At 44.6% G+C, this 17543-nt stretch overlaps 1 protein-coding gene across 5 annotated transcripts in view; it reads right to left on the reverse strand.

Annotated features, from left to right (window-relative positions):
* The window catches only part of ITPKA (inositol-trisphosphate 3-kinase A), a 43376-nt gene extending 26140 nt beyond the window's left edge, over window positions 1-17236 (reverse strand). For 4 of the 5 annotated variants that reach the window (XR_014228882.1, XR_014228883.1, XR_014228884.1 and 1 more), the window contains exons 1-2: window positions 16543-17236; window positions 16104-16154 (exon numbers count right to left, since the gene is read on the reverse strand). Coding sequence is in view for 1 of the 5 variants with exons in the window: in XM_082318407.1 (XP_082174533.1) it covers window positions 16104-16154; window positions 16543-17046 (555 nt within the window). In the remaining 4 variants the exon portion in view is untranslated. The remainder of the gene's footprint in view (window positions 1-16103; window positions 16155-16542) is intronic. The other variant, XR_014228885.1, reaches the window with a different exon arrangement.
* Window positions 17237-17543: the final 307 nt, after the last annotated feature.

Consider the following 17543-nt stretch of genomic DNA (forward strand, 5'->3'; position numbering starts at 1 on the left):
GCCTCCTGCCAGGGCAGCTGTGTTACTTCAAATGCTGTCAGCTGTCACTCAAAGAATACAAACAGTGTAACCATGTCCCTGATCAAGGAAATCGATGAGCAATTTCCATGTGCCAGATGCCTTAGGAGCCTTGACCATCCTTGTATCTGCTTCAGTCCCCAAGGGAACTAACACTTGCTGCTTTGACACACAGTTGATGGTATATGGTGTACGAGTGCCAGCTGGAGCTGTAAGACTGATGATCAACAGCAAGGGAGAACGCACGCTCCTAAAGGAGGACAGCAGTTTGCATGCTACACAAGCAACTTCCTGATCAGCACCTCTCATCAGACTGCCAGGCAAACTGTGACTACACCTTCATCTCTCCCTCCCTCTCTTTCACCATCCAGCCTCCCAGGCTTTGAGAAGAAACGGTGCTCAGCCTGTGCTTAGCCCTTGACGCTTCCGGTTCTGCACTCAACCATGGGTGAGGGCCACAGCTGCTCAGCCCGCGTTTGGCAGGTGTATCCTCTGACTGCAGGGCTTTCATTTCCTGTTTGTACCACACTCGAGATGGGCTGGTCTAAATCTTCAGAGTCATAAGAAACACTTAATGCAATAAGCAGAACAAAGCTGCAAGACAGAAGCCTCAGGCTCCTGTGTTTTCTCCTCTGTCATGCCTCACCATGCAGTGAGATGCATACATTCTTTGGCTCGCAGCTCTTTAGGATACTTGGTAAGCTTGTTGGATGTTCAGTATGTCTGGACTAAGGAAGAAGTGAAGAAAAGAGAAACGGACGGTTGGTATTGGACTAAATTACTAGGAGCACAAAATTCCACGTCCCACTCCACAGTTGGATTCTACTTGTAATTCCAGGAGCAGTCCCTCTCCAAATCAGAGGCAAATGAAGTGCGAAGAAGGGAAAGCATTGCTTGCCTTTCTGCAAACAGCGTCAAGAGCCACAGTCTGCTGACTATTCTGCAGGAATCAACATTGGCATTTTGCTTCTGATCATTATCAAGTGAAATATCTACAACCTTCATGTCATTCCCAGGCCAAAAGCCAAAACAGTCAAGGAATTAGACGGCTTTAAAGCTGCACTGTCACAAGGGTTTCCTCCACTTTTCTCACTGAGCTGTTGTAAAAGCCAATACTGTTGACTGAAAGACAGATTTTCTTCTAATAAGAATCAACAATTTCTGTTCTAAGGGATACTAAAATGTCTACCTTTGATAGCAGGCATTAAGCATGGCCATTATCTCTACCTTCGCAGCTTGTGTTCTGTTCTGAAAGACACCAGTTCTCTAACAGGATGGAGCTCTGCCACCTCTCCCTGCTGAACTCAGGAAAACTGAACCAGAGAGGTTCTGCCCCTACCAGGGTTCTGCCAGTCTTGCTGGAAACAGAAGTGTTATTATCCAAGAAGCAAATGGAATATTCCTCACTACAGGAAAGTTGACTCACTTTCAGAGCCCAGACATTTGAGATTTATCCAGGCTGTCCATCACCCAGAACAATTTTGTGGTAAATCAAACATCACTTTAGCAGATGGTGTGGCAGAAGGAAAGAAAGCTTTCTTAACCTCCAAAACAACTGCAGTTTAAGTCTTCAGAAACTTCCTATGCCACAGTTTGGCAATTAGAGGATTCTCTGCCCATCCTCCATCTATCCTCTGCTTGCCATGGGTCATGATTGACATCAGCAGTCATGAGAAACGGATATCTAGAAAGACAACACTATTTAGATGGAAAAATGAGCCTAACATCCTATTAGGTAGGACACAGAATTACCAGTGCCAAACAGGATGAATATTTGGGAATACTGAAAACTCAAAACACATCCACACTTGTCTATACATAGACCAATAAATAGATTCAGCCTAGAACATAAGCACAATTTGTTAAGGCACAAACATGTCATTTGTGAACTGTGTATGACCTCAAATCCAAACGTACTACAAGAAGTGCCAATCCATTTAAATCAGGTGTGGTTTCTGCACAACATCAAGAGAGACTGTGTTCTGGCAACAAGCCAGGAAATAACTTCAAGAAGCTAATCTCCCCTGAGTGAACTCCAGGCGCTTCGGAAGGAAGCTGAGCATGCGCTTCATCTTATTTGCTAAGGTGGTGCAGACTGTTACCTAGACACACAGCTCTATCCTGCCTGCCCAGCAGTTCAGGGCTAGGCTCACCACCGGTTTAACACCCCAGCGATTCAGTGGCCACAGGAGAATCTCCAGTCTGAACAGATAAAGAGAAATAAGGAAATTTTAATGCTTATCCTTTATTACACTTCCCCATTCACCACAAACCACTACCATCAGACAGAAATTGCAATATTATCTTCTATTAACTGGTCAAAGACTCCGCTCTTCCTATCCCTAGCAACTTGGGTTAGTGAACACATGTTGAAAGCTTACCATGCTTTCAACGTACCCTTGTGTAAGGGCCCCAGGAGCCGTATCCCGTATAACTTTGAGATTCTGCCTGAAAGGAATGTAACAACTGTAACAGTGGAAGACTATTGTGCTATAATTAATTTTTTCCTGTGGGAAAGGATAGGAAGCACAAGCATAGAATTAAGGTTGCTCTAAGAAGGTACTGGTTATCTGTGATGATTGTGCTCCATTTTGGTCACTATTCCATTAAAGCTTTGACAAAATGAAGGAAAGTTCAGGAATGAATAACAAACATCATATCTCTGAGGCTGAAAGAATTGTGTTTGTTTAGCCTGAGAGGACCAAGCACTGCAACTGTCTTCTAGTACACAACAAGTTTTCATAAGTATAAGAGCCATCAGTTGTTCTCCATGTCCACTGGGAAGGGCAAGAACAAATGGCTTTAATTTGCAACAAAACCAAAACATTCAGGTGAGATATCAGAAAAGGGCTTTCCAGGGGTATCAGTGAGTTTTCAAACAGGCTTGACAAATGCCTGTAAAATTGTGGTCTAGCTCAGTCACTGGGGACACCTGCCACCAAGATAGAACTGGGTTGATCCCAGTGTAAATGATCTGCAATACTTTTAAAGGACTTCTAGTCACAGGCACCAAGATGGTTCATCATCAGTGGTCTAAAGATACTTATGTCCTGCAGGACAGCAGGGAAAGTTACATGACCCTTTCTATGCTTTATTTCCATTTCTCAAAAAGTATTAAAACATTCATTTAAAAAATTAAGTCCCTCACACCAACACTTGCCTGCAAATCATGATTTCCAAAATTATTGTACATACGCATATACATATAAAGAGGTTACTGATAGGTATTTATTTTTAAAATGTACTTACATATAACTTTTTTCTTTCCTACCATGATAATTCAGCTTCTAACACCCTAAAATGCCAGACACTCATTTGCAAAAGATCTGAGCAAACTCCACCGCCTCAGTATGGAATCTAAGTCCAGAAACATGCCCTTTCCCTGCTCCAATTCCCACAACTGCAGGTTGTAATAGCTCCACTTTAGAACACTGTTGAACAATTTAAGTAATTAATGTTTGTAAACTAAATTAGAGGCACTCAAATAAGGCATTCAAGTACTCAAATAAGCAGCATTATAGTGTTAAGTGAAAAGGATTATTAGAGTCTAAAAATAAGTCATGTCAAAAACAGATCAGACATCCACTGGTAACAGTTTGCCATCTGCTCTTCTAATCTATCACAAGACAAAGTCCAGTACTCCATCTCTCGTCTCCTCCTTTGTCTCCTCCAAACTCATACCTCCATTTTCCTCTAAAGAAGCATAAGCAGTTACTGCTTCACCTATCACATACACTACTGTTCAAATACGGCCCACCCTTTGCACTGGAATGCAAGTGTCAACATACGATAGGCACTGTTATTTAGCGGGGTGTGGTATTTACCTAGGGGAAAGCCACATCCTTCAGCAACCACTTTAATAACTCCGAGTTTTAACATAGTAACTGTGAGATTATTCCAAACCACTGTGTTGAAAGGATTTAAGACAAAAAACCCCACGGACTAACCAAACAAGAAACCCAGAATTAAATGGCAACAGGGACCCTTCAGCTTCCCCCATAGGAGAGAGAGGGCCTTCTGGGTCACGAGGTAGTTGTTTGTTTTTGGAGCAAACCTCAGATTAGAGAAACTCTTCCTGCCTCAAGTCAGCACTAGGAACTATGTAAGGAATCCAGAGAAAAGATAACTTCTCCCTTGAGCAAAACTACAGGATCGAAAGAGAATTTCTGTTAGCAGAACACCAAGAAAAGCGAGTTGAATTCCTCCTCCATATCAGAAGCAGGTAGTCCCAGCAGACAAGGGATTATTTAAGATTTTAATTTCCATAATGTAGCCTTAAGAGAGAGAGTCAAATTCAGACCTTACATAAGCAGGAGTGACTCAACGAAAGACTGAAACTGAAACAAGGCATCTGCCTTCCTGAAGAGTTGTGGGCACTTGAACAATAGTGAATGTGTTGTACAGAGTATGTTTCCTCTGCCCTGAAGGTAAACAAATGTGTTTACAATCAAGATCCTAGAGATCCCACCTTTTTAGAAGCACAAACATTACTTGCCAATTATTAAGATGCAAACCCACCAAAAAATAAAATAAACAGAGTGTAGTTTATACATAGACCATTTATCTACCAAAACTTCTATCTCATAGTAAAAGAGACCAAAAAAACCCCATAAAACTTAAAAGAATTTCATGCTGTTGGTTCCTAGCAACAGAACTGCAAGGCACACTCCCGTATCTTGCACAACCACCTACACCAGCCTCCTGAAATATGGAGCAAGCAGCAGCTTCTATGCTGGATTGGACATAGGTAGCAGAACCCAAGAGTGACCAACATCAATACACCAGGGCTCAGCAGACAAAGAAGAGACAGACCTTTGAAGGTGGTTTTTGGCTTATGCTGCACACAGGGGAACAAGCCATGCAGAGAAGTTACTTCACAAGCCAAGACTGATTTTGCTGCCCTGTCTGCTCTTTTTCTTGAAGAACGCAATGTAAAAAGAAAACTGGCAACTTGGCTACATTCATCCTATAGCCATCCCCTGTCCCAGACAGGATTGCTGCCTATACAATCAGAGGACTGAAAAGGCAGACTGGGGCCACGGCACACAGCTATGGCAATGGCAGAGAACATATTTGTAGAGATAACGCAGAAAATCCCAATGGATGAACAGGGATGAAAAAAGATCGTTAGTTTTCACTCCAGTTAATGTTGGAATGGGAAAACATGCTCAGAACATCAGCCAGTCCTATTGCTCAAAAAAGACTTGGGGACTGTTGGTGTAGGGATTAACAAGCACAGGGCTATTAGATAACACAGGACTTCCTCCCTCCCTCCCTGGTCTCATTGCTGAAGGCAGTCAGTCCCATATTCTCTTTGGTCTTGCTATAAACTCTGGGAAAACAAGACATGAAACTGTTACAGGGGCCTGATTAGTGCCCAAATCCATGCAGATCATTAGGCCAGAGAGAAATCCAGAGACTCACTTCATCCTAACGTATTTAAAATATGCCTTCATCATTTTTTCTACTGAATGCCTTTAGTAGCCATGGTGGTGTCATGAGCAAGTGACAGGCAAAAGCACCTGGAAGTCAGGAATCTCCACTTTAAAATCCTCTCATAGGATTTTCAACAGAATGGCAGGATCTGTCCTGAAATTAGTACCTTGGGATTTATTTGCTTAATCCTTCTGGGTTAGTACAAAGAAGGCAAAAAAATGCCTTATCTAAATTCCACAGAGCAAGACAATACAAACTGTATCCAATTATCAGCCCCAAATTCTGACACTCAGCATTTTGCACTATGAAAAGTGAAAGCTGGAGCGTAGGAAGGTTTCCTAGTTTCTTCAGATTACATTCTCCTCTGAACAAAGCTGACCCTTTGTGGAACCGGCGCCGCTGTTCCTACAGAACGCGCATGGGTGGGAACGGCTGAGGAAGGAGCCCACAGCAAGCAGAGCTTATCGTGATTAGAACATTCAGGTCAAGTGCACTTAGCCAACAACCCACTCAAACCCCGCAAAAGATAACAAACAGCCAATCTGCACGCACGAACACTGTTCACACAGATTTTTATCCTTTCTATCACTGCATCACATAAGCATACAGCGACGGCAAAAAATACAGAGGCCACCTTTTAAGACTTGCTCTAGCTCTGCCTCTTTCAGAAGATCAGGGTCTCCAACCCCAGATTTTCTGTAGAGCCACTAAAGCACCAACGCACAAGAAGTCTTTCTGCTTCTGTGTCTCATTCTCCTGAGAAGTGCTCTAAGTTACTCACCTCAAAGAAGTACAAAAACTTTTTGTTTCAGAATGAACAATTCCAACAAATCTGCAACTGTGTCCAAGGCTAGAAAAAGATATGTCTTGATCCCACGACAAATTTTCTGATGAATCTTCTGAAATGCTTTTTAACCTTGGATTTTGAGGAAAGAGCCTGATATTTGGCAAGAGAAGAGTTTTCAAAGCAGAAGCAGGCCACGAGAAGACCAGAACTCAACCTGACCGAATTTAGCAAATTGTAAGAACCTCAGGTTCATTTGCAGTAGATGCTCGTTAGTCTTTAAAAGTTACCTTCTGTGGAGATTGCGGGGCACAGCACACACAAGGGATTGATGGAGCTCAGCTGTGAAGGCTGTGGTTGGCCACCCCACTCTTCAGACACAGGCGAGCTTGAGGAGGCTCAGCTGTGCACAATGCAGCTGTGACCTAGGTTTTCCAATAGAAGAGGGCCATCTCCCACAGGGCTTGAAGAACTTTGACTCCTTTGACTCCTGCCTTTAGTATGGGCATGTTAAACAGACCAGCTAGCTCTAGCTCACTCGGCAGCATGTGCTTTGGAAAGGAAGGGAGGATAAAACACTGTTGTCACATGCCAGCACCTTCCACTACTGGAATGTGTTCAGATGGAGAATTATGTTTGCACTGGAACTTTAATAATGTCTTAAATGCAAAATTGAGCACTCAAAAGTTAGAAATTTTCAGAACTGATGTTTTCTGTGCAATCTTAAGTTATCCTCTTTATGTTAACGCTTGCCCTCTTCTGCAGAGCTTATGATATAGTCTTTAATTATATAATAACATATTGTAGTTCCTATTCATTCAGTGTAAACAAACAATTCCTGGCTATAAAAAGCCGCTTTTTTTTATTCTGTCCTCATTGGCTTTACCATTTTTACTTCACTTACTGGGAATCTACTGTAAATGTAGTTACTGAGTTTTGTGTGGTAGTTTTAACACAGCCATCACTACAGTAGTAGAGTGCTTTCCAAGTTTTAATGAATTTGTTTTCACAATCTCTGTTATGCAAACTTTGTTATTCATATCTTATAGGGAAAATACCGAAGGAAAGATGGGTTAATATGAAAAGTACCCGCTAATTTTGAAAGCTCAAACTAAGGTGTCAATTTTTGCTTTTCCTGATACCTACTGTTATATAGTACTGTAGAACAGCTCCAATTAACTTCGGTTGCAGGTACAAACGTTCAGCATTTCTGCTAATAAGACCCATACTCTCAAGTCAGTCAACAGGAGAATGAGAAAAATACAATTAGCAGCCATGGTGAAAGTCTGCATAAATAGCTTTCCTAGTCTCTCCCAGGGACACTGTGAAAGGCAAGCAGTTCTCCAGATCAGCGTTCAGCAGCATTAAAATTGGGAAGTCAGTCTTTCTCTTCCTGTGACCTGCCTGATTTGTTGCATATCTATCTATGAAGAAACAGAGGTGCTGCAACACATAGCATCAGTCACTATGTAACTGTAACTTGTCCTTTGAGTTGATCTGAAATATAAAACAGCTGCTTATTAGTTGAGTTCTACATTAAAGGCTGTAGAATGTTAATATGCCCACACTGCAGTCACTTTAGTTCTTTTCATATATTTTCAATGCTTGACTGAATGATGTCTTAATATAATTGCCTCATGTTCTCCTGATGTGTTTTTTGGGTTTTTTTTGAGAATGTGTTTTCCTTGTTTTTTAAAGCAATAGTCTGCTTGTCCATTAAGTTTTGATCTTCTGTCTATAGTCTTTCCCCTTGCATTTCCAGTGGCATTCCCAACCAGTCCCAATCACTCCCCTCCTGCGCGCCTGTATGTATCCTGTACCTATCACTACCATCTTACCTCCCGCGTCTCCAAAGTTTTGCTCTCGACTAGCCTGGATCAGAATCGCGCAGCTTCCTGTTGCAGTGTGTCTGCCCGTAAGACTGGTCATTTGAATCACAAGTGAAGAGCATGTGCCACATGCTCAGGAGATCTTTGAAGATTTTCAGCAGAGGTAGCAATTTCAGAGCATCTGAACACGTTTCAGTAGTGGAAGGCGCTGACACGTGACAACAGTGTTTTATCCTCCCTTCCTTTCCAAAGCACATGCTGCCAAGTGAGCTAGAGCTGGCTGGTCCATTTAACATGCCCATGCCAAAGAGGGCAGTCAAAGGAGTGCTGTACTTGGAAAGGTTCTTCAGGCCCTCTTGCATCCAGCAAACCTAGGTCACAGCTGCATTGTGCACAGCTGAACCTCCTCAAGCTCGCCTGTGTCTGAAGAGTGGGGTGGCCAACCACAGCCTTCACAGCTGAGCTCCATCAATCCCTTGTGTGCACTACATACAGACTTCGAGGAGCATCAGCACTTCCAAGGTGAGAAGTAGAAACCTACATTTGATTCAGCACTGCACCACAGGAAGCAAAGAAAGTAGTGCACAGAAATGACATGCTGTCCACAACGAACATCACTGAGAAGAACCACTGCAGTGTTCTCAACTATATGGAGCTGCTTGAAAAAGCTAAGACACAAAGAAAGCTGCATTCTCTGTAGCAGCTCAGAGTAGTGAAGGCAGCTATAGCTAAGACTGGTTCATTTTATGCCAGGATGTGGTAGAGACCAGGGGACAGAATCAGTTATACTGAGAGCGAACAATGATTTCCTACCATCACTGGAAAACAAAGGCATTCTCTTCCTATGCAGTGTTCAATGTAATTTACCAAGAGATATTACTCTTTATCATATGAAAGTTGTATGAAGACTACAGCAGTTTGCCGTCTCCTCTGATACATCACAAGCGAACTGTGCCATTGCCAGTAGCTTTCTTACTCACACAGTTCTACGACATCGCAGTTTCCTGTCAAACAGGTAATCACTTGGTGGACTGATGAATCATACACATATCAGTGTCAATTACATGCAAACATAACAGGTATCCATACCTATTCTTTATCACCTGTAACCACACCTCTGTTATCAACGTGGCTCAAGTATGGATGTCGGGAGGCTGATGAAGAACAGCGGATTGAAGCTGAATGTAAGTAAAATAAAGGTGATATCGGTGGGCTGGGGTGAACAGTTTAAAGAGTTTGCATTCACTGTGCCACCTTACTTGGATATTTCATCCTGTAGATAAGGAGTGTTCCTGGATTCTGGGTTAATGCCAAGCTCCCACAAAGCAGCGTCTGTGTCATGCTTGCTATAGTCACCAACTGGCTTGGAGATTCTGTCCCAAGCTCTAAATCTGGATCGTGCCAGGTCTATGATATTGCTTCGAATAAGCTGCCAACTGGTCTTTGGCTAACTTCTTCCTGAGCTTGCCAAGGAATAGAAAGCTTGGTAACAGGCAACAGTAGCCTAACACCTGATGGGTTCAGAGTAGGTTTCTATAGCATCAGTCCCACTCTTCCATATTTTGGAATAGAAAGGAAAATTTCATCCCTTGTGGGAAGCTCAGAGTTTATTGATGCAAAAACCCACCCAAATGCTGCTGGCTATGTGTTATCTCAGAAAGCATTCTCCATTACTGACAGGAATGGATCAGTTAAGCACTAGAAACAATATACCAATGCATTTGCTGGTCTGACACTGGGTGAACAGGTAGCCTCTCCTCCTTCCCTATGCCTTCCCTCAGAATGAGCTGATGGAGACTAACACCTGCTTCGCCCCCGACCCTTTTTTTTTTTAAATTCTACTTTTCCCCAGGTATGCTATGCTATGGACAGACAATGCCGTCTTGCCCAACTTGCGAGCTTTTTAGAGGAAGCTCTGTTGGTAGAGAAAGTTGAAAAGAGCACTTTAAAATGCAATCTAAACCTACGCTATGCAAGATCCAAATTAACATGGACTGACAAGCCAATTCTTTCTGCCTCAGCCCCCTTTCTCTGCAAAATCTACACTGACAGAGAAGGTAGAAGAGAGACAGACAGTGACTCTACTGGTGCTGTACATAAGACAAGATCACTTTTTACTTCCAAGATGTGCAAGGATAATATTACCTTTTCTGCCATCACATTTTCTAGATAATCACCACAAAATATTGTATGATGATCCTTAGTTCTTTTCTCAGTCACTGCTAAACAAAACAGCGATCTACCACATAAATATAACGTGCATTCTCAGCTTCCAGAAATATTAGCTGTATTGAATTGCATCACATTGTGAGCATTTAATCAAACTGATTCACTTCAACACATTCCATTTATAATATACCTTAAATGTGAGTTGAGGTTATTTTTGTCTACATTCAATTAAAAAAAATGTTCACTCTCATCAAACCAGTCTAATAGAGTAACAGTGTCAGAACCCAAAAATATACCTAGATGTGCAAAATTTCCAAACTACTGCTCTAGCCACTACCCTTATTCCTTTTCAGACTGGCATGGGTTTTCACAAATCAATCTTCAACTCTGCTGAGTCAATGATAGCCTGAGAAAAATCTACTTAGGTATGCCCTCTTTAAATATGAATGCATTACCCGATGATGAGTCAACGCTGTTACTTTCTTTCCCTCTTTCCAGATGTAATAAGCATTATAAGGAGGTTTGAACTGTAGAAGTGCACGTATAGAGAAACTTCTGTAACATACCTAATCCAACAGGTCCGTAAGAAAAAAGTTATGAGAGCTCTTCCAATTTTAAACTGTACACCCAAGCAACATGTCCTTTAACATAAGAAAAGTGAAAACTATCAGAAGGAAATTGACTGTAAGTCACCATTTCAGATATATCCAAGATCAGAAGCTCTTAACTGATAAGACTTAATTGCCTCTCTCTCAACTGATTTGGTAAGAGCTAACTCATTTCCTACCAGACAAGACTCTACATTACTAATAAACAGTCACCACTAGAACTGATACTGCTGAGGTTTCAATATACTCCACCATTTGAGTGTACAGTGGAGAAGAAACCATCCGCAAACTGAGAGAAGGCTCCCAATTCAGAGTTTTGGCCCAATAACTGTGCAACATGGAAATGTGGAACATACTGTACTGCTGTTCACCTCATATTTGTTCACTATACAATAGAAAGATTTCAGTATACAGGATTGTCATTATAAATCAGCATATTTTTTTTTTAGAACTACGAAATGTGTTCCATTAAAAGTAGTTGTTCCATGAGCAGCAAACTAATGAGGCCTGGTTTCTACTTGACCGGTATGTACTGTCCTGCACCCTTACCAGACTAACTACAGCTTGTTACTGTCCTCTATACGCTTGTTCCAAAAAAACTCCAATCCTTCTCACATTTCCACATCTCCCCACAATCTCCTCACCTTCTTCCCCCGTCTCTCAACTAGTGCCTTCCACATTCCCTAACCTCGCCAGCCCACAGTACTGTATTCTCCCTCCCATACTTTCTCCTAATTACCCTCAGAACAAGAGGCACTACCTGCTGCGGCTGGCACAAGCACATAAGCACTGATCAACTAGCCGGTAGGCACATGCCAATTCGCTAGTTAACGAGCAAAACAGAGGACGACCCTCGAACTCATCCTGCACCTTCTCCCCCTGAGAAGAAAAGGTATGCACTTATTTTGGTTTCCTCTCCTCCACCCAGAGGCTAATCTTTGTGGAACTTTAAAGAGCTCTTGAAGAAACTTTGAGATGTCTATCCCACTGCCAAATTTGCCTGAAATATCCACTGAAGTTATTAAAATGGAATTGATAGAGTGATTACACAAGCTTTCTTTCCTTTGGAAAGTAGGCTAAAAACCCATTAACAGTCTTACTTATGTCATCCCTTCGTTCCCTTTCTTCATTTAAAAATAACAATTCTATTCTACTGCATTAGCTTATGTAACCCACCCCTGAGCTGAAGTAGTTGAAACTTTCGGTCTGTATTTATTAAGTGTGTGTGCCTCTCTATATGTTTGTCCATTTTAAGGTGCTTGGTATTATGAAAAATAATGGCAAGAAGATCAGTGAAACCAAATAAGCTTCACTAATGGCTATCCCCCAAAGTTTCTGGACTGGTATCATTGCAAGCAAGAACTGAACTGCTTTTTCTCTAGCAAGCTGTCAGCTGTTCTCATGGTTACAGATCTAGGAATTTGGAATGACAGGTCACAGTTATGAGAACGAGTAGATTTATTTGGCATGTTTCTATCTAGTAAATAACATTCTCCTATAAAGAGGACAAGAGGCTGCTGTACATTATCATGCTGTTTATTCTCTGTGAAAACCACTTTTTTAAAGTCTCTGTCCCAACAAAGAAGGTGCTAACCAGACTTACGTATTTCTTAAAATTGCTCACTCACAGAATGAAGACAAAAATATATAACTCTTGCACTGTCTCCCTTACTATAAATGGACCACTGGTGCTTTCACTGCGAGATTCAACTGTGTATATACACTTCCCAGATGGCATGAAGCAAGGGCAGAAAAGCACGCTTCCCATTTAAATGCAAGGGAAGGCAGGAACGTTAACCGTAGCCATAGAGTAAAATCTATTCTGTCGATTGGCCATTTGAAAAATAACCAATAATTTTTGATTAACTGCCAAGATTTGTGAAGCTCCAGCTATGGTGTTATGCAAATTACATTAACACAGCTATGTGCAATTAGTTTTCACAGAACCACAAGTTCAGCTAACAGGACAGCAGCAGAACAGGCTTCTCTCACAGTTACAACTCCTCATTGCTGGAGGGGTCTTCCTCCAGGAAAGCCAAGGCAGTCCAGTTTCCAAAGCCTCTGTTAATTACCGCAAAATGAAACACGGAACTTGTGCCGAGGAACTGGAACACCTACCCACTGAGCTTCTCTCAAAGGTGGGCCTGCCTAGATGCGAACAGCGTTTTGTCCCTGCTGAGCCAGGCTGGAACTATACTGTAACCATTAGTCATCGGTCCCAAGGTATTCACTCCCCCCAAACAGAGGCCCTAAGGCTCCAGGGACATGCCCACATACTGTGCTCAATAAGAAACAAAAATTTAACGTTGTCATGATGTGCCAGCTCATCCAACCCAGAATGCTCTGTGAAACGCTTAACTGAATCACTCATCCTCTTGGAGAACTCTCTGTTGCCCTAGTGAGCTGCCAGGGAGAACCGTCCTCCAAGGGGGACGGTTGGGGACAGCACTCCCAGGCTTACCATCCCAGGATTTACGGCCTGATAACTCCAGGGCAGCAAGCCCTAGTACACAGAGGAAAGGCTCCAGAGTTTCCCGTCTCTCACACAGGCCTGCGCAAGCAGCTTGAGAGCCCACAATATTTCAAAGACCCAATTGAGTCTTGATTTCCAGGTCAACAGTAGAGGCCTCCAGCTGAGAGGCCTGGGAGGGCCTTCTTCAGCTTAGGTCTCAAGCTCCTGGGTCTGCAGATGGAAGCCTTGAAGCCCTGATAACAGGAACATTATCAGAACTTCTACTCCCACAGTTGAAGACCTGGGCAAGTTTCCAAGGTCCCTGCTAGGCACTGGGGAGTCTGGTAGGCTTGACAGTACAGCAGTCCTCTCAGCGCTGGTCTGAGCTTAGTCATAAGGTGCCAGCCTCCAAATTAATTTCTAACGTTTCCAAAGAAAAGTTGAAAGAAATTCCAATACGAGGGATATTTCAAAATGTCACCATTTCCCATGAATTAGAGAACATCAAGTTTGACCCGCCTCTGATTTCTGTTTCCTTCCTTTGTGTTCCACTCTAAGAACGAGCCTTCATCTATTAAAATACATACACTAAAAATAATAAATATGAACAAAATGTGCCAGTTTGCCTCTAAATAGAATCTTCAAAATATAAAACCATTCCTCAGGTTATCCTAAAATTTCTAGTTATTTTCACATGTACATGCCTGCCTTGAACCCAAAGCCTCTAAATTCTAAAACACACTTCTAAAACATTCTAAAACACACTTATTCATCCTGCCTCAAGATTAATTAGTAGAAAGGACACATCCTGTAAGGTTGAACCCACAGAGGTTCAAAGCAGAGACTTCTACTTTGGCATGCTACGTATTCACGGCTTCACTAAAGAAACAGCGCCTGTGAAGACTGAACAGCTGAGCGTAGGGATTGCTAGCATCGCAGCACTGTCCAGTACCGAAAGACATCAAACACAAGAACAAGGCTGTCCTGGTCACCTCCAGGTATCAGCAAGCACACAGTGCAGCCACCCGATGAAGTGTGCCTGACCACAGGGAAAAAGCAGATTCCTGGGATTCGAGCGCTGACTGGGTAATGCAGCAAGGAAAGGAGGGATAAACTACATGAGCATGCATTAAGCAGATAAAAGATTTTGCCCATTTAGCTTATTAGGCACTGTCATAAAGTTGGTGATACTTAGTTCTGCTGTTTTACAGTCCTAGGAACCAGTCCCAGCTCTGGTTTGCCAACTTGCCACAGAAGTGATAGCGAGATAAAGAACATCAGTCAGAATGCAGGCTCTTGGTGGGCAGTTTGCCCCATCTCCCCCTACACTGCAGGTGTGGAAAAGTAACTCTGCCATTAAAAACACAAAGTATTTTACCACTTAAGTGAATACTTACTTTACCAATAAGACATTAAAAAATCCTGCAGCCGCCCTAAACTCGAGAAACCTGCAAAAACTTTTTCCAAAAACTGAATTCTCATGGTACTACTGAAGTTCTCAATTTCCCACGCACCTAAATGAATAGGGCATTCTCTCAGAATTTGAAATACTTACAATAAAACTATTTTTAGTTTGTCTATAAATCATTGTTGAAGACCTTCTTCAATTTAAAATTTTCTTGTCATTAAAAGGTGACTAAAGCCTTTTCCAATTTTGCAGTGCTTAGAAACTTCATATAATTTAAAAGAAATACTACTTGCATCCATTTATGCTGTATGTTTTAGATATGTGCATGTCATAATGCATGTACCTAAAGCATACAGTTCTAATGAATGATTTAAGACTCAATACTGCATACGATACTAATGACTTCAGAGATGCAGAAGCAAAACCTTAAAGGCAGCATGGCTTCTTGCCTGAAGAATAGTTTTTGCTTCAGCCTATATTCATAGACAAGTTAACCAGATGTCATGATGCCACCTCAGCATTCTCCGTATCGCTGAAGTGTTGTCACTAAATTCTTGTTCCCTATTAACCACGGATACAGCCCACTGCAATAGCAGGGATATTGAGTCAAATGATCCAATAGCCCCTTTCCACCTTTAACTTCTATTCTTCTGCTACTTTCACAAAATCCCCACTAGCATAGCATGTATTTTAGAAAAGAAAGCCGAACAGCAATACAGTAGCAATTGTTTCCCCCCACACACCAGATTCTATCTCAGGATCAAAAGTACGAATTAAGTAGTATTATTATTTCTTGATATGCAATATGACAAAGTACAAACTGTTTTTTTTTCCCCCCAAAACGAGGCCACAAGTTTATGCAAACAAAACCAATATTGCGCACAGCAATTTAGCTCCTGTACTATGTGTTCTCTACAGTAGTAAACCCACAATTACCATGAGAAAAGTCCAGCTGGAGGTATCACCTACAAGTTGCGTTACTTCTTGCTTATACATTTTTTCAAAACGTACGTTCTGCTTGAAAACAATTCAGTGTCAATGAGCTGGCAGTAGAACAACAATTTAGTTTGTGGTCTCAATAAAAGTAGGAGGGGGAATTCACTGAAGCAACATATTTCAGTTACAAAACCCCAGGAAGCCTATTATAAGGAGTCAGGCAAATATATATTAAAGATCATGAAAAAGCAACTAACTATATGCCTTTAAAAGTGCACTTCACGGATGAAAGCTGCCAAATTACAGAGGGGATTTACTGAGAAGAATGCGTTACTGCCAGAATGGACAAAAGCATGCATTCTACCCATTCCAAGCTCCTCCCCATCTCCTGTCATGCTCACAGCAAGAAGCAGCTCAAAAATTGACAACCACAGACTCCAGGACTGGGAGAGACAAAAAATACCTGCTGGTAAATGCCTGGAAATATTTTATTTTGAAGATCTGGTACAGGAGACTGGAAAAAACAAAACACAAAAAAACAACTCACTTATGATCAAAAAGCGCCCCTCCATATCCTTGGGACATGAAGCGCAATTTCACAGCAGAAAGGAAACAGCGCACACCTGGCCGCGTTTTAGAAGAGCCAACGTGCAGCAGCGTTTTTCAAACAGGCGCAGCGACCCGTACGCCGTATCGCGCTGCTGCTGGCCCCAAGACAGGAGTTTCCCGGAGTTTGCGTGGCCTCACTCCAGCGGGGAGCGCTGGGTGACCCCGAGGCAGGCGGGGGGCACCGGCCCGGCCGCCCCCGCGGCAGCGCCGGCCGGCAGCAGGAGGCGCCGGCCCGGGGAGCGGGGCAGCGCGTCCCGGGAAAACCGCGTCGTCCCCCCCCCGCGTCCCCCTACCTGGTTGGTGTCCTCGCCGTGCTCCAGGTGCACGATGCCCTGGCTCCGGCCCTCCGTGTCGCTCAGCACGTCGTCCTCCGAGTCCTCCAGGAGTGACGAGGAGCCGGTGGAGGAGAGCGAGGAGGTGGAAAGCCGGCGGGACTGCAGGTGCAGCGAGCTGTCCGTCCTCAGCCAGCCGCTCTCGGGGTGCGGCGGCTGCGCCTGGGGGCTGCCCTGCGCCTCCTCGCTCTCCTCAGCGGTGACGGTGAGCCGGGGGATGACGGGCGGCAGCACCCCGTTGGGGGGCCGGCAGCCCCTCTTCGCCGGGTCGGGCAGCTGCCGGGCGGCGGCGGCGGCGACGGCGGCGCAGCGAGCCTCGAAGAGGGAGCGGAGCTCCCCCACGCTCAGCCGCTTGGCCCGGCTGAGCTCCGGGCTGCTGTGCAGCCCCGCGCGGGGCTCCATGGCGGGGTCGGCGCCGGGCGCCTGCCGGGCAGCGCCCCAGGGCCGACGGCCGGGGGCGTGCATGGGGGAGCGCCGCGCCGCCGCCGCCGCCGGGGAAACTTCTTTGTGGCTCAGCCTCCGGCCGCTGCTCGGAGCCCGGCGGCGAGGCTCATGTCCAGCCCGCCCTCCCTGGGCAGCTCTGACTCACCCGCGGCGACAGCCGGAGCCGGCTACCGTGCCCGCTGACCCGGCGCCAGGGCCATGGGGGCGCGCTGAGCCCGCCCGCCGCCAACGCCCCGCTCCGCCTCGGCGCCGAGGGGAGGAGCGAGCCGCGGGGAGCCGCGGGGAGCCCCTGCCCGCCCCTTCCGCGCCGCCGCCGCCCTTTTGGTTTCGCTTTCCCTCAGGCGGCCCCGGGGAGCGGCGGCCGCCTCGCGCTGCGAACGCGGGGTCTCCCGGCGGGGCGCCTCCCGCCTTACCTCGGCGCGCGCCGCCGCCCGCTCCAACGGCCGCCGCCTCGCGCCCGCCGCCCCCCGCCGGGTAACGGCTCCCCGGGCACGGCGGCTGCGCAGCGCCGACCCCAG

Source organism: Platalea leucorodia, assembly GCF_965183815.1.
Source record: "Platalea leucorodia genome assembly, chromosome: 7".
NCBI lineage: Eukaryota > Metazoa > Chordata > Aves > Pelecaniformes > Threskiornithidae > Platalea > Platalea leucorodia.